The sequence below is a fragment of the Herpailurus yagouaroundi genome, unplaced genomic scaffold (assembly GCF_014898765.1).
Source record: "Herpailurus yagouaroundi ecotype Mexico unplaced genomic scaffold, PumYag 181, whole genome shotgun sequence".
Lineage (NCBI taxonomy): Eukaryota > Metazoa > Chordata > Mammalia > Carnivora > Felidae > Herpailurus > Herpailurus yagouaroundi.
Genome location: NW_024412412.1, coordinates 37,435,436 through 37,461,160, shown reverse-complemented (window position 1 = coordinate 37,461,160; position 25,725 = coordinate 37,435,436). Strand labels below are relative to the sequence as shown.

Below are 25,725 nucleotides of genomic sequence, written 5' to 3'. Positions count from 1 at the left end.
CATCCCCCACCCCCCTTTTTCTAAAATAATAAGTAGGTCTGGGGGCTTAAGAAAAGGCTTGTGTCCTCAACACTTCAGGGGAAGATGGGCAGGAAGAAGGCTTTGCTCTCTACTTTGCTGCCCGTCCTACAGCTAAAGCAGTCTTTAGCGCCACACATTTCGAAGAGTCCTGCTTTTCTATTACTCCTAGCCTGTTGGACAGAGAGAGGCTTGTTGAAGCAGCAAGTAATGGGGTTGCTAGAGAATGGCTATTTTTATGCCACATAAGAAATCACCATGAATTTAGTGGCTTAAAAACACTGCCATTTAATGTGCTCATGGTCCTGAGGTCAGGATTCTGGAAGGGCAGGATGGGGGGAAGCAAACCCCTGTTCAAAGGGGGGGTCTGCTGGATCAGCTGCACTTAGCTGGAGCCTAGCTGGGACAACAGGATTACTCCTGCTCAATGGATGATGACTGACCCAGTCTGATGATCTCTCCAGCATACCAGAGGGGCTTTTTACTTGGCAGCTCAGGGCCCCCAGGAATATACATTTGGAAGCTTCCAAGCTTAGGTTGCCTTCGAAGCTTAGGCTAGAATGGGTTGGGCATCACTTCTGCTGACTTTAATTGGTTAAAGTGAGTCCCAGGACCTGCCAGAACTAAAGGGGAGGGGCCACACCAGGATGTGATTAGGGGAAGGCATATTGCAGTGGCTGTCACCAATGCAATACCCTACCCAACATGAGTCAGATCTAGGAGGAAGAACAAGACGTGTTACTCCAGGCCTGAGATGACCCCTTTGTTCCAGTACTGGGCCTTGAAATTAAATAGATGTAGGCTCCCATCCTGGCTTGGTCACTTCTCAGCTGCCTGACCTTCCTTGGCTTTGGAGGCTTACTGCACCCTGGCCTCCTGCCTCTCCAACCTTCAGTGCTGCTCCTGTCACCTGTATAGACAGGCAAGTGTGAACACCTGTCCTGGGATGTGCTTCCTGTCTTTCCCTTTCTGCTTGTGCCTCTTATGTCCCATGGTTGCTCTCCAGGCACTCTCCTGCCTGCCTCCTTTCCCAGACACCCTGATCTGTCCCCTCTCTGAGGCATTGCCATCTACCCCTCATGTGTTCCATAGGCTACCTTGTGTTTTCAGTTTTCTTTTTACATGTCCCTTCTGTCTCATGCCATCTGAGTAGAAGCCCTTTGAGTGTAGGATTTGAGTCCAGAGAAGCTGGGAATCCTTGTCAAGGTGAAACAGGCAGGTTGGCTTGGAGAAGGCTAGACAGATGGCCACTGTGGTGACTGCACCTTCCCAGCTGGGAGACTCTGAGGTAGTAGCAACAAGAGCCACTCTGGTCTCCTGCCAAAGAGGCTGGATTAAATAGGCCAAGGAATTTGCTGGTGAGGTGAGCAGCTAGAACATGAGAAAGGGGAGGCTGAGGTTGGGGTTGGTGGAGGGGTTCTCTTTTGGAGAGGACCCTGTGCCTTGCAGACAACCATGTCCCTTAGTCTCCTTTTCTCCTTCCTCAGGATCAGTCCAGGGTCTGTTCATAGATAAAATCACAGGGTTGGAGAGTAGTAGAGACTGGCTGGAAGTCCACATGATGCCAAGGCCTGTGCTTTGCCACCAGCCAACACTGCCTTCATCAAGGCTGTCTGCACCTCTCTCACTGGCAGGTTGAGATGTCACCTTTCCTGTTCCAGGTGGAGAAGCCCCAAGATGTTGCCATGCCACAGCCTGAAAAAGCAGGGTAGCTTGAGTAGACAAAAGTGGTTCTAGAGGGCATGAGAAATGGCATTCTTTATTCATAAATAGAAACATAAAATTATCAGAAATAGTTTACATGGCCATTTTTGGGCATCAAAAATAAAACAAAGCTGTCAAAAGCAAATCAATCAAACAAACAAAATAACAAGAAACCACCTAGAGAAAAATAACTATGTGCATATTCTTCCAAATGCCAGTCTGTCCAAAGCCAGCCTTGACTGGAGGTTCCAGCTCTGCCTGTGGACTCAGCACAAGACCTACCACACCACAGGTGAGGGAAGCATCTACTGTACAGGGTGCACAGCTTCCTGCCACAGCAGCTCTGGCTCAGGAGAACTCAGGATCCATGGGGAAAGCCCTCTCCCAAAGCTGCTAGCCCCAGCCTGCCTTCCTCTGGGTATCCCTCTCAGCTGGGCCGGGGCAAGAGCAGGGCAAGGAGCAGAGGCTCAGCAAGTGCTTCTCAGGGGAGAGCTAGCTCTCCCCGGTCCCTGTAGAGTTCAGTGCCTGTGGAGGCCAGAGTGCACCCAGCAGGACACAGTAGCCAGAAGAAATACCCCCAGGGGAACCCTGAGAGAGTCTGGTCATTGCAAGGCCCGGAGGCAGAGTCCCCTTCTTGGTGAAGTGGTGCTGGATGCTGCTTGCTATCTCTTTGTAGGCAGCCAGAGCATTTTCAGACCAAGCATCCTTTGGAAGAGCAGAGCCAGTGGATCTGACTGAATGAGCAAGTATGCCAGCAGGAGTGTTCAGAGCAAAGGGCAGCCAGCTCCTGCTGGCTGGCCCTGGGCCAGACCCTCTGCTCTGAAGCCCTGTCATCTGACTTCCCAGTCCCTGCTCAGCCTCTGTTGTTCAGAGCCTCCTTCCAGAAAGGCTGAGTTTGGCATGGGGAAGGGAAGAAAAACCACATGGCAGTGAGGTCGCTATGTTACACTGTTGCACTCTGGTGCCACTCTGGGCTACTCTGGGGCCTTGGGCTGGTGGCAGACCAGGTAGGGCATCCATGGTTTGGCTTTAGGTCAGGATGCAGAGTGCAGGGCAGTGTCACACCATGGTGGAGTGCAAACCTTGCCCCTGAGCGCCCTCCCCTGGGCTTAGCACACACCTCTTCTCAGGCAAGGTCTTGAGTGCAGGGTGCCAGGCTTTTGGCTGCTTTCTGGGGGTGGGGAGTGGTGGGGTATCTCCAGCCTGGGAAGGAAACAGCAGCCCCTTTATCTCGTGGCAATCTCAATAAGAAAAAGGACTCAAACAAGGCACAGGCTGGTGAAAATAGAGGGAATGAGGGCCGTGTGTAGGAGTGCTGACAATATAGACTCCATTTTTGGCCCTCCATCTTGTTCGTGTTCACTTGATGACCTCTCTTGGGAATACGTGTTCTGGGCCCCTCGGAGATTAACATACGTACCTTAGACATGTCTTCCAAGGCTGGTATTGGGGGAGGCTTGTTTCAGCCTCCCATGAATCTGTTAGAACACAGTCTTTCCTCTTCCTGATGAACAGGTGGTGCCACAAGATCTAATTAAAGGTTAGCTGTCAATTAGGTGCATGCAAACCCTTTGATCTTACTATAATGCCCTTCTGTGTGTTCCCTGGCTGTATAAAATCTGTGGACTAAGGTCCAGACTTTGTGGAGAATAGCTGTGTAGAGTGCCTGGATCATCCCCCACCCTATTCTGTCAGTACATTACCCTGAATAAAATTCTGTGTAAACTGAATGGAGTCACCTGCTTTGTTTTCTGGTCTCAAAGTGCCTTCTCAGTTTGGGAGATAGTATACCATCCCTGTTCCACTTTCTAACAGTGTGGCTTAGGGAATGGGATATCTTTGACTTGAGGATCTGCACTGTGCCCTATGGAGGGCACTGCCCTCCAGGCAGGAAGGAGGCTTTTAGTCTATCCGTTTCAGGTTTAAATCTAGCCTATGACTAAGAGCAATTGCTTGAAATTCCAGGAAAGCTCCTCTGTCACATGAAGGCAGCAGGACAGGCACAGTTTAACCTCAGGGACTAGAAGGCAGAGCCAATTGCAGGGAAGGTGGACCTGCCCTCAGCCCAACTCAGAAAGAACGTGGTGGCTCTGGAGGAATGGGGGCTGTAGTTGGGGTGGGGGGAGGGTGATGAGAAGCAGCTCTCACTCCCACTCTGGGTCCTGTAAAGACTGTGGTCAGGGAGGCAGAACCAGGGGTTTGGTCTCAGATTGCTAAATATCCAGACTCTCATCCCTCCTACCTCAGTGAACCCCTCTCAGCAAGCAGGCATGAAACTCAGGAATCCAGCAAGGCTTGGCTGTCCTAAGAAAGAACAGCAGCTGTAGCTTGAGTCAAAAATAGAACATGGAACAGTTCTGGCTGCCTGCTAGATCTGGCTTGCTTCTGAAAAGACAAGAAAGAAAAAAAGACGAAAGAAGACCAAAAAAAATTTTTTTCTGTGAACCACGTAACTGAGAAACTCCACCATTCTCTCCTCCCCCAGCTCTACACATCTTTAGAAAAGAAACACCAGCACCCCCTCCCCACCCCCCCTTCCTCTACCAGGTACTGGCCCAGCCCCCAGAAAGCTGAAGCCCTCTGGTTTCTTTACAGCTGGGGGCTCCTATGGGGCCCAGGTGGAGGGAGGCTAGCCAGTGGCCCTGGGGCTGTTCATTAAGGCTGTATTTGTGCCTCTTCTCTCTGCCTGGGGCTCTGGGGATTGCCCCTGACCTATAAGCCACACCCACCCTGTGTCAGGTGCTTTTAATCTCCCCCTCCCCAGGGCCTCAGTGTCTATGGCTTTAAGAAGAGTGGTCACTGAAGTCAAATTTGGGCTACCAGTTGTCCAAGGCTGCTCACCTCCAGTTAGCAGGGCCCAGCAGGGTCTGGTCATTACTACCTGGCTTCTCCCTCTAACCTTCTCTGGTTAGAGAGTCTAGACATTCCTGGGCTGCCCCAGCTTTCCCCTCCTGTCTGTGGCTGTCCAGAATTGGGACAGCTCTGATGTTGCTAAGCAAGGTTCCCCACACCTCACTACAAGCCCTACAACTCGGAGACCACAGGAAAATAGCTCAGGTTATAAACAGGTCAGGATCCAAGGCTTATGGTCACAGATGGCTTCTTTCTATTCCCAAGGCATCCCAATGTGTTCAGGGGCAAAAAGGCAGTTGTGGGAACACACAGAAGGGAGTTTCTGTCATGGGGTGGCCATTGGCCAATATGGCAGTCACCATCATCCCTGGGAGAGGGTCTAAATATTTTTAAACAAAGGGCAAGGTTTAGGGATCTATTAACCAAATGATGGAGATCCCTGGATGCATCTGTTGGGAAAGCTAGAGGTCTGGTGGGCTGGAGGGATGGTATATGCTGGAATGTGGGCAAGGGTTGGAAAAGTCATGTAGCAGTCCTTCTCCTTCTCTCTCCTCCCCTGTTGGGTCCCAGGTCTGTGCCTTGAGGAAGGCTTCTCTCAGAGACATGAGTTATTGAGCAGGGTAGTGGGGAGAGAAGCCCTCCTTTACAGGCTCTGTACCCCTGCTTCCCAATGTCAGGTCCCAGGCTCTCCCTCTCCCAGGAGGCCCCTCAGATCTCAGTGGCTATGATATCCTCGTAGGGGATGTCGGCCCCTTCAAGGTCAATTTCAAAGGCCTCCCCTGCACCGTCCCCATGGGCCAGCTGCTTCAGGGCCTTCTCCAGGCGCTGATTCCGCTGGTACATGGCCAGGTAGCTCTGCTGTAGCTGCTTCTGGTACTGGATCACCTTCTCCTTCTCCTCCTTCCACACCAACCGCTCATGCTGGAAGCCTGAGGACATCTGGTCATGGCCTTGCCGCTCCTCCTTGAGCTCTGCACGCAGCCGCTCCAACTCCCGCTGCAGGGCGGGGATGTCCTCAGAGAAGGTAGTCCCAGGCCCTGGCCCTAGCCCTGGCCCCAGAGACACAGCTTCCCACTGCAAGGCAGCCTGGGCCCGCAGCTCCAGCAGCTCCTGCTCCAGCAGGTTCACCTTCTCTCGGAGAAGCTCGGACTCATTTTTCTTGCGCTGAAGCTCATTCTCACAGACCTCTAGCTCCAGGCCCTTGGTGCGCAGAGCACTCTCTAAATCCTGAGTCTTCAGCTCCATGCCCTCCAGTTTGCCCCGTGTGTCCTTCAGCTGTGCCTTCAGACTAAGGATCTCACTAGCCTTGGTGTTGATTTCTGTCTGGGACTCCTTCAGCTGCTGCTTCAGAAGAGAGATTTCACCCGACTTCTGGCACACCTGCCAAGGGTTGGGTTGGGAAGAAGAGAAGGTGCTAAGATATAAGAGGTCCTTATCTGGGGAGAGTAACATCTTAACTGCCTAAAGAATTAGGCTGGTCCTGACATGGTGTCTCAAGAGAGTTCCCAGGCATGATGGTCTGGGTGACCCGTGAAGGCCAAGCCCCTCTCTGAGGTTCCTGTCATTCTGTAGTCTTAGTCTGTCCACATGCCTGTCTCAACCCCAAATTAGAGTCTATATCTCAATCAGTACCCAAACCCATGGTTGTGTGTAAACCAATGCTCACTACTGGTAGCTCCATCATCCACACTTAACATTAATGACCTTGAGTTCCATGTCTGGCAAACTTGTGTCATTCATGTTTGTGCCCACATCTTCTGACCTCATCCTTGTGCATACCTGGCTCCCCTCCTTCCCTACTGGGGATAAAGACTATTTTCAAGTATTAACTGCTACACACCAATGACCAGCTACATGCCAATGACCAGCAACATGCCTGCCTCAGAAACAGTGTCCAATTCAGATCTGCCAAATGACAAGCTACTATGTTCTCCCCCTGCCCCACCCCTCCACCATTTCTATTCTTATTCCCCTTCGAAAGTTGGCCAAAAGCAGCAGACAAAATCAAAGGCACTGATTCAGACCCATGCATCTCTGGGGTCTTGACCATTTGGGGTCATGGGTGGCTCAAAAGATGACCTAGGCCAGTCTGGTTGGCTGTGTCACAAGAATGTTTCCTGCTGGCCTGTGGGAAAGCTGGACAGAATGAAGGTCAGAGCCTGGGCCTCTACAGAATGGATTCTTGGAACAAGACCAGAAGCTACCTTAATTTTTCCTCACTTCTCTCACAGTAGGAACCCCCAACTCCTTGCTCTCATGAGCCACTTATGAAGCAATGCATAACCTCATCCACAATGCTTGTGTGGGACCAGGAATGTCTTTCTAAGGCAAAGCCTGTTTGTTTCATGGAGGGAGCAACATAGAGTCATGGTTGAGGTATGGGCCTGCTTTTGAATCCTGGCTCGACCACATCTGTATATGATTGGCTGATCTTGGTGATAGTATGGGGTAGTGATTAAAAATGTGAACTTTGGAGCCAAATCATTAAATCAAATCCTGGCTCTGATACCTATTATGTGGTGATCTTGGGCAAGTCATTTAACTAGTTGTTTGCTACTATAACCTCTGTGTTGTCAGTTTTCTTAACTAAATTAAGGATTATTTATTATAACCCTACTTTATATAATAACCCTATGAAGTAGGGTTATTATAAGGATTAAATGGGAGAACCTAAGGTTTGGCACTTAATAAACACTTGATAAATTACTATTCTAAATATGTTTGCAATATATTTATGTGATATTATAAATACTTATTCTATTTATTGTTTTACTGTCTAGACTGAATGGACAATCTGGGAATGAGGTCACAGTGATGTCTAGCTTAGCTGGGAATTGGACAAATAAGCATGGATGCCTAGCACCAGGACGAGCTTATATCTTTGAGGTACCCCAAAATGTCTCTGATCCCTGGCTGAGAAATGATCGTTAGGGTGGGGTCTTCTGTGCCATCATCAATAGGAAAGAGGAAAGACCCCTATGGCCAGCATCCTTTCCTCTGTGGGAAGCCTGGCAAATAAGTGATTTTCCCTTCTCACCTTTCCAGTACCCCCATTCATCTCTTTCATAGAAAGGATCATTTTCCTCTCTACTCCTGATAACATTTGTCACCCTAATTTCTTTTTTTTTTTTTTCAACGTTTATTTATTTTTGGGACAGAGAGAGAGCATGAACGGGGAAGGGGCAGAGAGAGAGGGAGACACAGAATCGGAAACAGGCTCCAGGCTCTGAGCCATCAGCCCAGAGCCCGACGCGGGGCTCGAACTCACGGACTGCGAGATCGTGACCTGGCTGAAGTCGGACGCTTAACCGACTGCGCCACCCAGGCGCCCCTGTCACCCTAATTTCTAGAATGAGTACAGAAAGCTCCAGTGCAAACAGGTGCTTATGTTGCTGAGGATGTGTCACCCTGACCTGGGGTGGCACTGGTCTAATCAGACACAATGCCTCCTCAGTTCCTTTCCAGGGTAGGAGTCTTTGGGGAGAATAAAAGAACCACCATGCCCACACCCCTATCTGTCCCCTGTGCCACCTTGAGAGGCCCTTCAGGTGAGAAAAGCTATTTTCTGGAGATCAGAATGTGGGGATTAGCTTCTCCAGCTAAGCCAGGTCCAGATGCCTCATTTCCAGGTATGGTGTGCCCTTCTCTTGCTCTTCTATGTTTCCATTGCAGTCCACCAACTAGAAGCCCCACTTACATTCTGTCAGTGTAGAATGGCCCATTCTGTCAGTGATACCTGCCACAAATGAGGTCACTCTTACTAGTGCGTGGGGTTCCTTCTCTCAAAAATAACAAAGTCTGCTCTCTTGTGGGCTCTTGAACCAGCGTGAACTCATGCTCAGGCATGGCTTGTGTTTCTTTTGAGCTTCCTGCAAGTAGATGAAGTGGGTCGGCCCTCAGGCCAGTGAGGCCTCTATTCTCTCAGTTCCAGCTCCTCAGTCAATGACTCAGTTAGCAAGTTGAATTCTGGAGGCCATGAGGCCCTGAGGCAGGAGAGAGTAGGAAGCTCACACTAATTGTACTCCCGACATGGTTCACCATGGAGCCCTTTGTTTGGGTCACAAGTCTGGCACTCTGACTCACTTTGGGCAATTTGTGTACACACACCATGGGCTAGAACCTAGAGGAGAAGTGGGGACTGGTATCAAATAGCTGACCACCCCAAGCCCCCACCATAAGCCTCACCTCCCACTGAGTCTCTTCCAGTGCAGGGGCAAAGCTGGTCTTCTCCTTCTCATAGGACTTGAGCTTGGTCTCCAGCAGGTCCTGTTCCTTCATGAGGCTCTCAAGCTCCTGCCGGAGCTGCCTCTTCTCCTGCTGGAGCTGGAGCACCTGGAGGTGCAGCACCTGCTGTGTGCGCTGGCTCTTCTGTGAGGCTTGCTTCAACTTGCCACTGCACTTCTGCTCCAGGCCATCCAGCTCCTCCTTGCAGCGCCACTGCCGCTCTTCATAAGCCTGACTGGAGGCCAGCTCCTTCTCCTCAAGGCTACGCTGCAGCTTCTGGAGTGCTCCCTCCCTCTCCAGCAGCTTCTGCTCAAGCTCCTGGATGCTGCACTCATCTGTGGAGATGGGGGAGCGGATGCATGAGGAAGCCTTGTCTGCCTTGCTTGGGTGGGCCAGCTTGCTGCCCCCATCGGAGAAAGACAGAGCCTTCAGACTCATCATGTTGCTGTCCTGGAGGATGATGCCCTGGGTGATATTGTGGGCTGAGCCCCCAAAACGGCTGGTGGGCCCCACTGGTGTAACCAGTGGATCCAACTGGTAGCTGCTGCTGGTGCTGTGTGTGGGCAGGCTAGACATGGAGTTCCGGCCAGAGTCAGACAGTGCCCCAGAGCACAGGCTGGGCTTTGGATCCTGTTCCTTGGGCTTGTCTGGAGGGGCAGGGTGCAGCTGGTGGCTGGCACTCTCAGGGGATGAGTGGAGGATGGCTCCTGACCGTGGCAGCACAGGCTTGAATGCTGTGGGCCTCACTGCACCTTTCTCTGACCCCTGGTGAGGAAAACAACCATATTGATTCCATGTCTCACTTCAACTCCCCTCTCACCTTTCCCTCCCTTGCTGGGTGTGTATGCTGGCCACACAGCATCCTTTTTGGTAATAACCATAGGCGATCTTGCCTGTTGCTATGAAGCAGCTGAATATGGTGAGTCTCTCTCAAGAAGGAGGAATTCCTTTGTGGCTAGGGGATGTACTTAAGGATCACTGAGTTACTTTGTTTTACAAACTACTAACCTGTCATCAGCTGTACCAGCCCTTGTGAGATGATGAATAGCATCTTTAGGTTCCCTGGCTGAGATCCCTAGGCCAGGGCTCTGGTTCTGGGTCTCTGTGTGGTGTAGGGTAAGGGCATTAGGCTTAACAAGCATGGTCAACAAGCATCCCTTCTTCACCTTCACTGCCCCTTCCAGTAGGCCAGAAGCAAGAATACTGGCTGTGACTAATATCAAAGGGTTGGGAAGACCACTTGCAATAACAATCCTTTTTTTTTTTTTAATGTTTATTTCTGAGACAGAGAGAGACAGAGCTTGAGTGGGGGAGGGGCAGAGAGAGAGGGAGACACAGAATCCGAAGCAGGCTCCAGGCTCTGAGCTGTCAGCACAGAGCCCGGCGCGGGGCTCGAACTCACAGACCATGAGATCATGACCTGAGCCAATGTCTGACGCTCAACTGACTGAGCCACCCAGGCGCCCCAACAATCCTTTTCTTAAAACTGTCATTTTCATTGGAAGAGTACCTTGCAGTCTACAAACCCTTTAAATTTGAAAAGCTTAAAGCTCTATGCAAACTAAGTGGGTCACTTCCTAGAATATCAAAGTCATGGATTCATCCCCCCAAGTGGGGGCATGTGATTAACTAGGGAAATTGTTCTCAAGTCCACTGGTTGGACCCATGAGAACTTGAGCTGGCATAAGGGCTGGATTTCTGACTTTATAGGCCTCTTTTGACCTCATTTCTGCTAAACTGATGATAACAAACTCAGTTCTTATCCCACCAAAGACACTTTCAAGGCCTGGCTTTAGTGAGGAGCTGCTGCACCACAACAGCAGCAAGTGAGGGAAAGGCCCACCTTCAGGAGTCTGCTAGCAGCAAAGCTGCTAGCTCTCTACAAGCAGACTCTCCATTGGCTCTTCCAGATGATAATACAGCTCCCTCCCCTTGCCATGTACTTGAAAATGCTGCTGTTGGTCCTGTTTTGACAATCCAGAGTTACATTCCAGTAGGGCTCAGAAAGGCTTTCATTTCTCTTTTCCTTTTTGTGTAAGGGATCACTCAAGACTTCCAGTTTAGGGGAATGACCAGTGCTTCAATTCCCTCATCCAGCCTTTGATCTCTGTGGTGTGACTGAGCATTTCCACCCTCACCACCACTGCCCTGGCTTCTTGGGTTTTTAAATGTTTGTATCACTGCCTTCATTCCCATCCTTGCCCCCACTCTCTTCTTCCCATTTTGCTCTCTATTGCTTTTCCAACCCACCCACTCTTACCAAAGACCCTTGCTTACCATTTCTAGCTGACTGGAGAAGGGCATAAGCTTGGGTGGGGTGGACGGGCCAAAGTCCACCCCAGCCTGGCCGCCTATGTCCCCACTAGACAGTGCAGTGTAATCTGGGTGGTGGGAGCCCCGGGCTTTCTGGCTGACCTTGATGTAGAAGAAGTCTTCACTCTTTCCCATTTTGGAGCTGGACTTGCCATGGCCTGAGTCCTGGGAGAAGCCAAATCTCAGAAGCCCATCTGAATATCGATTGAGTTTCTTGAGATGGGAGGACTTGCCCAGCTTGTACCGTGAAGCCCGGCAGTGCTTGCCATGGAAGCTGTGGCCAGAAATGAGGCTACTGACACTACCCATGCTGACTTGGGGCTAAAGACAGACAGGGCAGAGCAGGGATCTGGTGTGGCTGCAGCAGTAAGGGGCAGTCCTGGTACCAAGAAGAAGCTGCGGTCATAGCAGAATTCTCACAGAACCTGGGAGAGCTGTAGACCTGTAAGGGGACAAAAGGTAGAAGTCAGCCTGAGATGAGCAAGCCATGGCACAGTCCTCAATGGTGACTTTGTGAGGAGCTGCTCTGATGGCCAGATCTGAGCAGTAGAGAAATGTATGCTTCTCCTGATGAAAACTCAGCCTTGACTCTGTTACTGGACTCTTTCGTTCACTCTTCCTTTGTCTACTAATTCAACAAACATCACTGAGACCCTCCTTTGGGATGGCCCTCTTCTAAGTCCTGGGATACAGTAGTGACTAACATGGTTATTGTCCCCACATTCATGGGGCTTGTGTTCAACGTAGTGTGGACAAGCCATCAACAAATCAATGTTTACCATCCTTAGGATATATGTGCTGGGAGCGGGGAAATAAAGCACAGTGAGCAGCATAGAATTCTGGGAGGTCATTATTTTATACAGGTGGCACAAAGGAGGCCTCTTTGTTGGGGTACTGCTTGAAGAAACCTCAAGAAAATGAGGGAGCAGCCATGTGGAAATCTGGGGAAGAGAGATGCTCAGAAGCCTCAAGAGCAAAAGCTCTAAGTCCCTGTGGTAGCTTGTGCTTGGCATATGTAAGATCATCCAGGAGACCAGTCTGGCTGGAGGATAGTTAGCAATGCGGGCGGTGTACAATAGTCAGAAGTCAGAGAACTAGCAGGTTCCAGGAAACATAGAGTGTGGTTGGCCATAGGGCTTGGACTTTTACTCTGATTAAGATGAGGAGCCCCTGTGTGACTCTGAGAAGCTTATTACTTGATCTGACTTAGGCTGTGGAGGGTCACTCTGACTGCAGGTTGGAGACAGTGGGCTGCTGATTGGCCTGGATGGAAGTGGTGGGCCAATTACATTAGGTGAGTGACTAACATGGCTGGGCCAGGGTGGTAGCAGTGTATTACATTTTAGGTATAATTTTAAAGTTGAGCTGATAGGATTTGCTACTGGACTGGATGCCAGACATAAGAGAAAGAAAGGAGTCAAGAATGACTTCAATGCTTTGTTTTTTAATGTTTATTTATTTTTGAGAGACAGACAGAGAGAGAGTGCAAGCAGGAGAGGGACAGAGAGAGAGGGAGACACAGAATCCAAAGCAGGCTCCAGGTTCTGAGCTGTCAGCACATTGCCCGACACGGGGCTTGAAGTCACAAAATGTGAGATTATGATCTGAGCTGAAGTCAGACACTTAACCGACTGAACCACCCAGGTGCCTCCTTCAATGTTTTTATCCAAGCAACTAGAGGCCATAAGTTGCCATTTATTGAGAAACAAAAGACTACAAAAAGAGCCAGTTTAGGATGAGATGGGGTGGAAAGTAGGAGTTTGGTTTAAGACATTAAGTTTGCAGAGTCAATTAGACATCCAAAGAGTGCTGTAGGGTAGGCAGAAGGATGGGTGAGGAGCTGTACATTTCCATGTAAAAGTTGCTTGTTCTAGTAGCCAGCTATGTCACTAGATGACTTCACTACAGAAGTAAAGGCAGGAAGATAAGGGAAGTCTGAGGACTGGTTAATGAAGGTCAGGAAGGTGAGGAAGAATGAGAAAGAGAAACTGAGAAGGCTCTAACTGATAGAGGAGACATAAGAAGGAAACTGTTTCATAAGGATGGTGTCAAGTGCTGCCGATGATGACTGTATTGGTCAATGGATCTGGCCAGGTGGAGGTACTGACCTCGATGAGAGTAGTTTGGGTGAAGGAGTAAAAAAAAAAAGACTTTACCAGAGAGCGTTCAGGAGAGAAAGAGGAGGGAAATAATTGTACCCTCAAACATTGAGAAGTACCTTCAGTTTCGCAAAGTGATTCTGAAACACACTTAACATGTTTTTAAAAGTAATAGGGGGGCGCCTGGGTGGCGCAGTCGGTTAAGCGTCCGACTTCAGCCAGGTCACGATCTCGCGGTCTGTGAGTTCGAGCCCCGCGTCAGGCTCTGGGCTGATGGCTCGGAGCCTGGAGCCTGCTTCTGATTCTGTGTCTCCCTCTCTCTCACCCTCCCCCGTTCATGCTCTGTCTCTCTCTGTCCCAAAAATAAATAAAAAAAAAAAGTTGAAAAAAAAAATTAAAAAAAAAAAGTAATAGGAATGTACAATCTAGTAATCTCACTACTGAGTATCTATACCAAAAATACAAACACTAATTCAAAGGGATACATGTACCCCTATGTTTGTTGCAGTGTTATTTACAATAGCCAATCTATGGAAGCAGCCTAAGTGGGATGGATGGATAAAGAAGCTATGATATACACACGCGCACACACACATGCACATACACACTGGAATATTATTCAGCCATGTAAAAGAATGAAATTTTGCCATTTGCAACGACATGGATGGAGCTAAAGTATATAATGCTAAGTTAAATAAGTCAGAGAAAGAAAAGTACTGTACGATTTCACTCGTATGTGGAATTTAAGAAACAAAACATGAACAAAGGGAAAAAAAGAGAAAAAGAAAAACCACAACACAGACTTAACTATAGTGAACAAAGTGATGGTTACCAGAGGGGAGGTGGGTGGGGGGATGTGTGAAATAGGTGATGGGGATTAAGGAGTACACTTGTCAGTGATGAACACCAAGTGATATATGGAATTGCTGAATCACTATGTTGTACACCTAAAACTAATATAATACTGTATGTTAACTATACTGGAATTAAAATAAAAAACTTAAAAGTTAAAGGAATGCATTTTATAATCAATGCTTAACATAACAATAACCTTGCCAGTCACCACATTGAGGAATACACTGGGATGTCAACACCAGCATATTTGTAGATTTGGACAAATCTCTAAGCATAGGTCACATGATTTTCAAAACTGGGAAAAACTGTGGTTGTCATGCATTGTGAAGGAGTATTTCTCAGTCAAAAGACAGATGATGGGAGGGAAACTATAAGTTTAATAAAATGGGAAATGCAGAAGAAACTCTTTCTTCTTTCTTCTGCTCTAAATTACACTGTCAATCCTAAAGTTGTGAAAGAAGTCCCAGGTGGGTTATAGAGCACTGTCCGTGCACAGTGAAAAAGAACAAGAAGACTCTTTAGACTCTGAATATGAAGGCTTGAACTCAAACTTGCATTGTTATCATGAATTATAAAATAGTTATGTTATGATTAAATGCATTCTATATTCCATTAGTAGAAACTAAACACAATAAAACATCATGGTGTAAGTGCAATGTATGTTTTCTTTGAAAAGCTTTTTATTAAATTGATGGCCTTTTAGAATCAAAGAAACACAATTATGTCTACTGATAGGATTGTTATGAGAAGTTTATAAGCACCAAAATAATCTAACAGGTCTGGTATGCCTACTGAATGCCCAGTACCTAATAGGCACTCCACAACTGGTAGGTATTTTCATTGGTATCTATCATTGCTCTCTCCAGCATTCATCACCCCTATGTTATCCTCAATGCCTCCCCTCATTTTCCAGAACTAGTGCTCTCAATTCCAAATGCAACTTTCCTGCATCCCAATCTCTAATGGTATTACTTAGGAATACAGAGTTCCCTGTTAATTTAACAGCTGACAAAGACAAGTTGTGTTTTTTGTCCCCCACATCATCTATCTTTTGCTTAGCTGGGACTTCAGATCCTAAGAAGTTGTCCAAATGTAGGAAAGCTATTTTTTTAATTTTATTTTTTCTTAATTTACATCCAAATTAGCATATAGTGCAACAATGATTTCAGGAGTAGATTCCTTAATGCCCCTTATCCATTTAGCCCATCTCCCCCTCTCACAACCCTTCAAATAACCCTCTGATTATTCTCCATTTTTGCGTTTCTTATGTTTTGTTCCCCTCCCTGTTTTTTACATTATTTTTGCTTCCCTTCCCTTGTGTTCATCTTTTCTGTGTCTTAAAGTCCTCATATGAGTGAAGTCATATGATATTTGTCTTTCTCTGACTAATTTCGCTTAGCATAATACCCTCTGGTTCCATCCACGTAGCTGCAAATGGCAAGATTTCATTATTTTTGATTGCTGAGTAATACTCCATCGTGTGTGTGTGTGTGTGTGTGTGTGTGTGTGTGTGTGTGTATACCACATCTTCTTTATCCATTCATCCATCGATGGACATTTGGGCTCTTTCCATACCTTGGCTATTGTTGATAGTGCTGCTAGAAACATTGGGGTGCATATGTCCCTTTGAAACAGCACACCTGTATCCCTTGGATAAATACCTAGCAGTGCAATTGCTGTGTCGTAGGGTAGTTCTATTTTTAATTTTTTGAGGAACCTCCATACTGTTTTCCACAGTGAGGAAAGCTATTTTTCGCCCAAAGACTCTCCTGCACTCTGCACATTACACTACTTGGGTAATGGGTGACTTAGTTTTTACCTACCCAGTACATATTTATGAATATTTATATATACAAAGTTGTAGAGATACAACAGTTGGCTATGGCATCAGACAGATATGGATTTCAAAATTAACCTCTGTGAGGTTTCTTTGCTTATAAAATGGAAAAAAATAACTATTTCATAGGACCAATATGAGGATGAAGCAAACTAACAAGTGCAGTGCTTGGTACATGATCAGTGTTCTACAGATGTATGTGTGATCAACAGAAGTCCAAGATGAGGGTGTTGTCCTCAAGAAGTATATAACATAGTTGGAGTATAACTATAATATTGGGTAGACATATTGCATGAATCTATTTGTGTCTCTCTTGCTCCACTACCATCCCCTCTCAGGTGGACCCTCCTCCACATTTGTCTTTCCCCAGTCTGTTCTTCCTAAGCATCTGAAGTGTCACAGTATCATGCTCCCTGATGGAAAACCTTCAAAGATTCTAATTGTTCCTAGAATAAGGCACTGGGAAGAGCTTGGTTTTTGCCTGCTGCTCCAATCTTATCTCACCCCATTTCCTACTTGCTCACATCCACAAGTATAACCAGACTTGTCTCTCCTCTGTTGGTGAATACACCAAACCTTTTCCCACTCAGGAGCTTTCACATCTCCTGTTGCCTCTGCTGACAATTCTCTTTCCTTAGCTCTTCATGCAGATCTTTCTCATCCTTCAGCTCTCAATTCAGATATTACCCCTGCATGTGGCTTTCTATGGTTATGCTGGAAAAAAATCTATGTCCCCATTACTCTCTATTATTCCAGCCTGTTTATTTCCTTCATAACAATTGCTTAACTTGTAATAATCTTATTTTTTGTTTATTGTGTGCATCTCTACCAGAATGTAAGCTCTATGAAAGTAAAGACTTCAAATTTATAGCTCCTAGAACAAAAATGAGGAAGTGAGGCATTGGCTAAAAGAGGTTACATGATGTGGTCCTTGTCAATTAACTGGCCAGTGGCCAAACTGGGACTTTAACCTATACCCAAACTCCATGATCTCTTTGCTACAGCACAATGTTCATGGGGACTGTAGGTAAGGCTCAGAGATATTAGGATGGCAAAGTAAGTTTCCAAGGATGGAGGAAAGCCTGGAGGAGAAATCAAGGTCCATGGCCTCTAGCTATAGCTTCGTTTACCTTTGGCAGATGGCAACAAGGTTTTAGGGACAGGTAAGCTCCCTGGTTCACCTGAGCAGCAGTATGGATCACCTCTGATGCACAAGCTCTACAGGAGCTAGGCTCTACAGGATCGAGAGGAAGAAGACTAGTGATGCCAGGGAGCAAAGGAGAAGAGTGGGTTTAGGATGGTGGTCTCTGGTCCTCTGAGTTTATTCCTGTCCTGTAGCTCCAGATCCCCTGTTCTCCACTTCCTAGCTCTTGACACACAGAGGAGCTTTGAAGTTTGAGATTATCCCCAGATCCACTTGAAGCTAAACTAATTACCTTTAAGTGTCTAGGCTTGTTCTGTTTTCAACTTGGAGAGAGCATTACAGAAATGTGGATCAATCCTAGTTCCCAAACCCTAGTTCTTCCCATCTACCCAACCCTGCCAGACTTGCTACCTCTGCCCTCAGGAAGGACAAGACAAAAGGGCATATTTGTATTACTGGGAAACAAAACCCTCCTGGCCCAGAGTACTGTATGTACTTGCAGTGAAAATAAGCAATCACACTGACCATGGAGATTCAAGAAGGGGAAAGAAAGAGGGAAGAAGGACAGGAGAGGAAAAGTAAAGGATCCACAGAACCTCTCACTAAGCATGTTATAGACCTTCTCTTGCATGACCTCCTACTGACTTCAAGGTCCAGTGATGGCTTCTGCAGCATTTAATCTTTCAGAGATGAATGGTCATCTCTCCAACTATCTTTAAACCTTCCTGAAGTCAGAGATGGAGCTGAAGCTTCTTTGTATCCCCCTTGGTATTGAGCACAGTGCAAAGAACAAAGAAGGTGCTCGGTACATTTTTAATAAAATCAGCTCACAGGGAACATAGGGATTTATTGAGCGAGCTTCTGGAAGGGAAGATGAAGCATAGAGAAGACATATGACTTACACTGAGGTCCCACAACAGGTAGATAGGAAGCCAAGTCTATGAAAAACTAGAATCCAAATCTGGTTTCAATCCAAATTTCCATTTCTTAGAGTTTGAGTCAAATGGCCACTTGCAGCAGAGTAAATTTACCCTCTCTTTCACTTCCCAGTCCTATCCAAAGTTTTTGACCAAGACAAAGAAATATAAGGCAGTATCTGTTTTTAAGAATCTGGTTGATAAGCAAGACAAATACACCGAGATAAAGAGTCTAAAAATCAGCACTGGTTTAATTGAAAACACAGGAGACACTGGCAGTAGTTGGCTGAATTAGAGCCAGTGCTCTCTACCCCCAGCACACGAGTGTTTTTAAATTTTTTCTTCTGTATAGAAGTGAGATAAAGGTTCTCACCCTACATCTACCTGTTATAGATTGAAGGTTTGTGCCCCCATAAAAATTGAATGTTGAAGTCATAACCCCCAATGTGACTGATGGTATTAAGAGGTAATTATTATAATATTAGTAGGCTCAGATGAGCTTGAGGATGAGGCCCTCATGATGGGATTAGTGCCCTTACAAGAAGAGACCAGAAAGCTTGCACTGTTCATTCTCTCTCTCTCTCTCTCTCTCTCTCTCTCTCTCTCTCTCTCTCTCTCACACACACACACACACACACACACTCTCAATCTCTCTCCCCCTTTCTTTCTCTTTCCCTTCCTTCCATGGGAAGATACAAGAAGAAGGTGGCCATCTACAAGCCAGGAACAGAGCTCTCCCCAGAGACCAAATCTGTCAGTGTGTTGATCCTGGACTTCGCACTCTCCAGAACTGTGAGAAATAAATGTCTGTTTTAAGCCCCCCAGTCTGTGGTATTTTGTTATAGTGGCCTGAGCTAGCCACCCCATGTTCCCCCCTCCCCACACACCAGACACCCTGACAGAAAACACTGCCTAGGCTATCAGGTTACCCTGTTTCTGGCATTGTCTTTATAGTTTTCCCTACTGCTTCTCTGTCTTGATAGTGTTGATAGTCCCAAAGTACACAGACCTGTTCTTTGAGGAGAGTCCTATAATGGCAAGATGCTTGGTGGGAAGTCAGGGAAGTGTAGTTCTAATTCTAGTTCTACCTCACCCCAGCTCTGGCACACACAAAACATTCACTTTCTGTCCCTACCTGCTGTAACTTGTTTGCTCCTTTAAGCAAACTCCCCAAAGACAGGACCTGTGCCTGCACAGTTGTGGGTCCATAGGAATAACCATCAGGTACCATTCATTAGGCCCCCTACCTGGTGGTGTGTTCTACTTGCATTATCACATTAGGCCTCAACAAAGGTTCACAGACTGGTGGATCTGTTTTGTCATCCAGCATGAGATTTAATCTTCCAGCATCTCTATCTCCTTATGTGTTAGATCAACACAGCAGCTGATACCTACCTGACAGATCAGGTATTCACAGAATTAAATGAAATCACATATATGATAATGCTTGGCCCCAGTAAGAAGAATGGTGTACATGGGATTAATTTAAACCAAGTGCTTGTGAAATTACAAGTCAATGTGGAAAGATGCTAGAACTAGATCCTCACATGTCTTGAAGTTAAAAGAGCAGGTTTTACTTAAAAATACAGAGAACAAACTGAGAGCTGCCAGAGAGGAGGGAGATGGGACGATGGGCAAAATGGATGAAGGGAAGAGGCAGATATAGGCTTCCAATTATGGAATGAATAAGGCATGATAATAAAAGGCACAGCATAAGGAATATAGTCAATGATACTGTGACAGCAGTGTATGGTGACAGAAGGTAGCTATACTTGTGGTGAGTATCAACTTGTCAAATCACTATATTGTACACCTGAAACTAATGTAACATTATGTGTGAACTACACTCAAAAAAAAACCCAAAACCTAAAGTAGACCTTTAGGGAAAGTTTGCCACCCCTCACTCCCACCCCCATCTCCCTATGGCAGGCAGGGCTGGATTCATGGGGACTTGTAGCAGCTAGACCTGCTTTCTGACTACCAGAGGGCAGCTGGGGCTTGCAGAGATGTGAAAGCAGCCCCGTGGCAACTGCCAGCTGGGGATGAGGGTGGGGAAGGGGACCCTGGCTGCATTAGGCTGGTGGGTGGGTCCATAGCCAGCTCCCCAGCAGAGGTCTCTCTGGGGCTAAATGGGACACTTACCCAGAGTTAATTGACTCTCCTTTCAAGATGACTCTCCCCCCACCCTCTGTTCCTTCCTCTAGTATATTGTCTGATTCAGCTTTCCTTATCTAGAATTCCAATGTTTGTATTCCTGTCCTTAACCTCTCCTCCCATTTGCTGCTCTAGATGAGGGTCAGGGGCTGGGGTTGGGGCCAGGGTTGGGGCAGGTTAATCATCTCAGCTCAGTCTGCAAGCCTGCTGAAGTTTGGTTTGCTGACGCCTGGAGGGCTCCATGTGCAAAGCTCAGTACATATTTTCTGAGTGAATGGGTGAATGAAAAGGAAGAGAGAGTGGAGGAGAAAGAGGGTGGGGGAGTGTGGGCAGCATGAGGAGTGGCTGAGGTCTGGGGGGGAGCATGTTGATTGAGGGTTGGGAGCAGAAGCCTACGCAGTTCTCACTTAAGTGCACTTGGGTCTGTGGAAAGGCAGAAAGTGAAAGAGAAATCACTGGCAGGCTGAGTCATACCACCAGGGTGAACAATCGGAAGCAATGCTGCTTCCCACTGCTCAGGAGGAATCAAAAGCCATTCTGCCTGGCAGCCTTTTGTGTTCAGGTCGTCAATATTCAGCTGTGGCTGAGCCTTCCTCCATCCTGGTGGGCAGCTTGTGTCTTAGCAGTGATGATTGACATTTCTCCTCAGGAATATGATTACCCACCGATCTCAACTTGCCCTTCTCTCTTCCAAAAATAAAGCAACAGTTACACGGAAAGCTCATGCAAATTTAACCCCGCTGCTTTTAGTGCAGCAGCTGCTCCCACATGAGAAAGCAGAAGGCAAGCTTCATCCACATTCATGACTCAGGTGCTACTAGGCACAAGGGCCCATGTGAGCTAGGCAGCACCCGGTGAAGAGAGTCACTTCTCTTCCTGGTAAAGGGGGAAGCATCTAAAGAATAGTGGCTCAGATCTTAAATGAGAGATTGGGTGAGATATCTAGAGGAGGGCTTGGAAACTTCCTAGGCTCCTTTCCATCTCACCTGATCAGATATAAGGGGCTCAGGACCAGTTAGGACTTTGGAGGCCAGAATGCAGGGTACAGACAGCTCCCCTTCCTGCCAAATCCTTACCACCCTAGAGTGCACACTAAGTGGGGTACCTCTTGGAAGGGTGGGTTTGAAGATAGGTCTGTGTTTGAGTGACTGACTGATGGTCAGAACTGAGTCTCAGACAGTGACTGAAACATGTTTTGTCTACTTGCCATCTCTGTGGCTGCCTAAAGTATTGTGAGGTCAAATTTAGGTTCAGTAGGGAAGAATTTGTAACAAATTAGCAATGCAGGCCATGGTTTAGGAAAGGGGTGTGGTGACACACCATTAGCTACATGACATCCCTGTCATCCCATGACAGGTACCAAAGTTGGAGCCTGGTTAGCCTTTGGCAAATCAGACAACCTAGCATCTTGAATTGGATGGGAGATGTTCGAGGTTCCCACAGATTTCTAACTCTGTGGAATGCCTTTGTGGCTCCACCTCACCAAAAATCCAACTCTTCTTTCATCTATCCCCAGCTCCATACTGTGGTCCTCTTCACTCTCCAGACCAACTTCCTTGGTCAGAGGGAAATACAACAGGTGACCTATCGCCATTTCATCCAAGGAGCCAGTGGGAGGGGAAGGGCCACCTGAACAGTAAAAGGGCTTTAAGACCCTTCAGTGGCATCACAGAGACAACTATCTAATTACTTATGCATGAAACCCATCCTAAGAGGGCAGGAGCCTCAGGGCAATCAGGATAAGAAACAAGTTGGTACAAGATCATAGGTAGAAAAACAGAAGGGAAAAAGCTTTTGAAGCCCAGAGGTGCTGCTTCAATGTTCCACAGTAAGAGGCTACTGAGGCCCAAAGAGGTTGGGTGATTTTTCCTGGGCCACACAGCAAGGGAGGAGAACTGGGGCTAGAGACTTGGCCTCCTGGCTCCCTAGCTGGTGTTCTTCCCACTTAGGTCTTTGTTAAACAAGAGAGGAAAAAGGGTTGGAGTGGAATTATTCTATGTTGAGATATACTCTTTAAAATTGCTCAGATCAAAAAAGTCAAATCAAAGATGAAATCAAATCCACATATCCCAGCAACCTGTGACTTCATGTGTCATCACCAGCCATAAACAGGGGCTGAGGCCAGGTGAAAAGCAGTATTGTTCCATAAAAAATCAAAGGATAAGTGGAGCATCTAAGTATGATTGGTGTGAGGGTATGACAAGAAATAAGAGGAAGAAAGAGTAGAAAGAAGTAGGCAGAGTAGAAAGACTTTTCCACCTACAAGACCCTTGTGAGAGCACCATATAGGGAACAGAAGAGTAAGATCTTACAACAGAAAGCATTGACTCTTCCAGAAGGTGGGGATGCATGAGACAAGGATGGAGCATGGATAAAGTGAAGGAAGAATGTGAGTGTTTGTCCTAAAAAAGCTCCCCTTCCCCCCTCACCTTTCCCCCTCATCCCCACCACTTACTGGCTTTTATACCCAATGACTATATCCAGTATATAAAAGTATGTATTAGGGGACAGGGAAGATACCTGGAAGGTTTTGGTACTCAGAAAGGGATTGGAATTGGGGAAGCCCTGGCAGAGGGCCAAGCTCAGATTCCTGACCTCTGGATGCTAGAAATGACCTCGAGTGGCTTGAAGAGTTCAACCTGGTCCTTTAGGGAATGTGGCTTTTGGGATTTGGAGTTGTCCGTGTAAATCTGAGTGTGTTTGTGAGTGTTCAATGGCATGGTCTGTCTCTTGGGATCTGTGTGCACAACATGGGAATCCTCTGACCATTCCTGATGAGTCTCCACATGTCCTGATTTAATCTTCTCTTAGTACCACTGGATGTGTCTGGCTGGGGAATTTTGACTTCTGTGTCACCTCTGCCTTGATTTCTCAACTTCCTTCCTTCCTTTCCCAGGGAGTGTTCCTGTCAGTAAACTTGAAGCCTCACACCTTGCAAAGGAGCCTCTGGTGAACATAAGGCAATCCCCCTGCCTTCCTGGAACCTGCCCCCACTGGTCCTGAAAGTGAGATAATTAACCTCTCTCCAAAGTCTAGATACCCTGAAGGATGGCTCATGGATGCCCCTAAATTCCTCATTACTGTCCCACCACCTCTGTGACACCTTCTGGGAAGGGTTACACATAAAGAGACTCTGAAGTGCTACCCAAAGATGTTGGGACTTGAGGGTTACTACAGCTTTGGTCCTGTCCCTCCTTGCCCATCATGTTCCAGTGATGCTAAATGGCTCATGGTTTCCCAACTTGCCATCCTTGCCACTCAGTGCTTTTCACACACTCTTCCCTCTGTCAGGGATGACCTCCCTGACTTTGAATCACAGGGAAAGGTAGACAAGCACCTTTGCCTCCCACTGCCTTCCTTGGCTGTGTCATAAGGAAGGAATGCCAGTCCTATGCCATGCTAGGAAATCAAACCCAAGACACAAATATCCATTACCTACACTTTAGGGGAGGGAGAGGGTTGGGCATACCACAGTTATACTGGGGGGCTTGGAGAAGAAGCTGAGATCTGGGCAGGAGGAGGGGACTTCCAGCTAGGGGCTCTTATACAACCCTAGGTGACATCTCCTATGCTGTGTCCCTTAAATATTTTGAGCTGCAATAGCATACTTGGTGTCCTCAGTGCCTCTGGGGACAATAACCATATCTACTTCATCCCATATCTCTGAGGAGTAAATTAGCAATGCAAGTAGAGCACTTAGACTCAACACCCAACTTATTGTAAGCTCTCAATAACTGTCAGCTATCATCATATGATATTTCAAACACTATTTATCTTTCAAGGCCCACTTCAAGTGTTGCCTCCTCTGTGGACCTTCCCACATAAAGTGGAGGCATGTCAATCTCTAGATCCTCTTTGGCAATGGTTTTCAAAGGGTGACCCCCATACCACCAAAAACAGCTCCACCAGCAGCCTTGTTAGAAATGCATGTTCTCAGGCCACCCAGAGCCTGGGGCCATACAATCTGTGTTTTAACAGACTTCCAGAAGAAACAAAAGTTTGACAACCACTGTTGTGGAATTTTCTTTGTATTATATCATTGTACTAATCATAGCCTGACATAAATTTTCACTGTAAGTTCCTTGAGGGTAGAAACTTTTTATATTCTGAGGAAATTCTGGGGAAGTCCTTGTGAATTTGACTTAGGTTAGCACTTTAATTAGATTTAATCTGAGTAATTTGTAACTTCCCATTCCTCTCTGACCCTGTCTCTTGATTCCTTCAACCTTCTCATCCACCCAAGGTCCTGAGGAAAATCTTACCTGCCTTCAATGAAAGAAGACCACCTTCCATCCATCATTCCTGCATCCTTTCTTTCCTCCCTCCCCTACTTCCATCTTCCCAAGTATCCACTCTGGGCTCATGAAATTGACAGTGAATGTAGAGTAATGGTAGAAGGTACTTCTGGGGCATCAGAAAGCTCCAGATATTGAAAAAGTTTGGATTAGGGATATGAAATATTGTCCCTGACCCAGTAACATTACAAAGACTTTAAAAACCTAGGAGCTTCTCAGGTGGAGCTGATCTCTCAAAATGCAAAACCAGGGCAAAGAAGTCTGGCCCAAACCCCCTTGTACACAGAGTCCTTCAAGGATACCCCTGGGTAGCCTGCTTACACTGTGACCCACTGCATTATAGCAAAGTGGAAGAGAGTAGAGAGTATGAGAACTCCCTTTAGTACCTTCTCCATCCTGCTGTACTGGCTATGGGGCTCTCTCTGCCTTGTGGGTAGTATAACTAGAAGATGCACTGATTGTGGCCAATGAGATACATATGTTTCATAAATATATTATTTAGCCAACTTGCCAAGCAAGACTTGGTTCTCTCTGTTTCCAACTAAAGTCAGTGACTTGCAAACACAAGTTTTCTCAGGGAACACAGAAACTGTGAACACATTACAGGTGATAGCAGGGAGATCATATAATTTGGACACTTTTAAGAGTGAAGGAAGACACTAGTATAAATTACATCAGAACAGCACACATAAACTGAGGCATATGGTCACCTTATGTATCAGCCATTATTTCTCCCCATGAGGGCCAGGCCATGAATGAGGATGTCAAAAAAAGAGTTTTGACATCCCTTGGCCCCCATCCCCTCCCCTCAGCCATTAAGTGTTCTGTTGACTATAAGAAACAAGGAACAGGAAGCAACTAGGAAGTAGTAAGTCCTGCTAAATGGACCACTTATCAGGTGCTTTATCTATAGTGATACGTAGAGTGCTATGAGACCTTATACTTCAATCATCTTTGCATTGGGTTCTTATCTCATCTGTGCTGACCATACCCTGGACAGGTATTGGTAAGCAGAGTTCCAGGTGTTACAGGTAGAAAAACTGATTGTAGACCCAGGACTTGGGTTCAAAGGCCAGAACTCATCTATTGCCTCACACAGCCTAGTCATGGGGCAAGCAAGGTGAAAACAGGATTGAAATGCCTGGTAGAGTAGCCACAGCTATGTGTCACCTCCCAGTACATGTACCAGTGGTCACTTTGACAGAAAGAGATATCTGTAACTGTTGGGGAGAGCTTTTGGGAGTATCTGTGCCTTTGTCTGACATTCACAAGTATTTGGTGAGCATTTACTATGTGCAGTCACTATCAGGGC

The 25,725-nt window shown here is 46.8% G+C and overlaps 1 protein-coding gene across 2 annotated transcripts in view; it reads right to left on the bottom strand.

The window, feature by feature from the left end:
* Positions 1-4,805: 4,805 nt before the first annotated feature.
* LZTS1 (leucine zipper tumor suppressor 1) overlaps positions 4,806-25,725 on the bottom strand; it is a 47,404-nt gene continuing 26,484 nt past the window's right edge. Inside the window, exons 2-4 of one of the 2 annotated variants that reach the window (XM_040490369.1) lie at positions 11,077-11,554; positions 8,761-9,564; positions 4,806-5,955 (exon numbers count right to left, since the gene is read on the bottom strand). In XM_040490369.1, coding sequence (XP_040346303.1) covers positions 5,284-5,955; positions 8,761-9,564; positions 11,077-11,421 — 1,821 coding nt within the window. In that variant the 5' untranslated portion in view covers positions 11,422-11,554 and the 3' untranslated portion in view covers positions 4,806-5,283. The remainder of the gene's footprint in view (positions 5,956-8,760; positions 9,565-11,076; positions 11,555-25,725) is intronic. The other variant, XM_040490370.1, reaches the window with a different exon arrangement.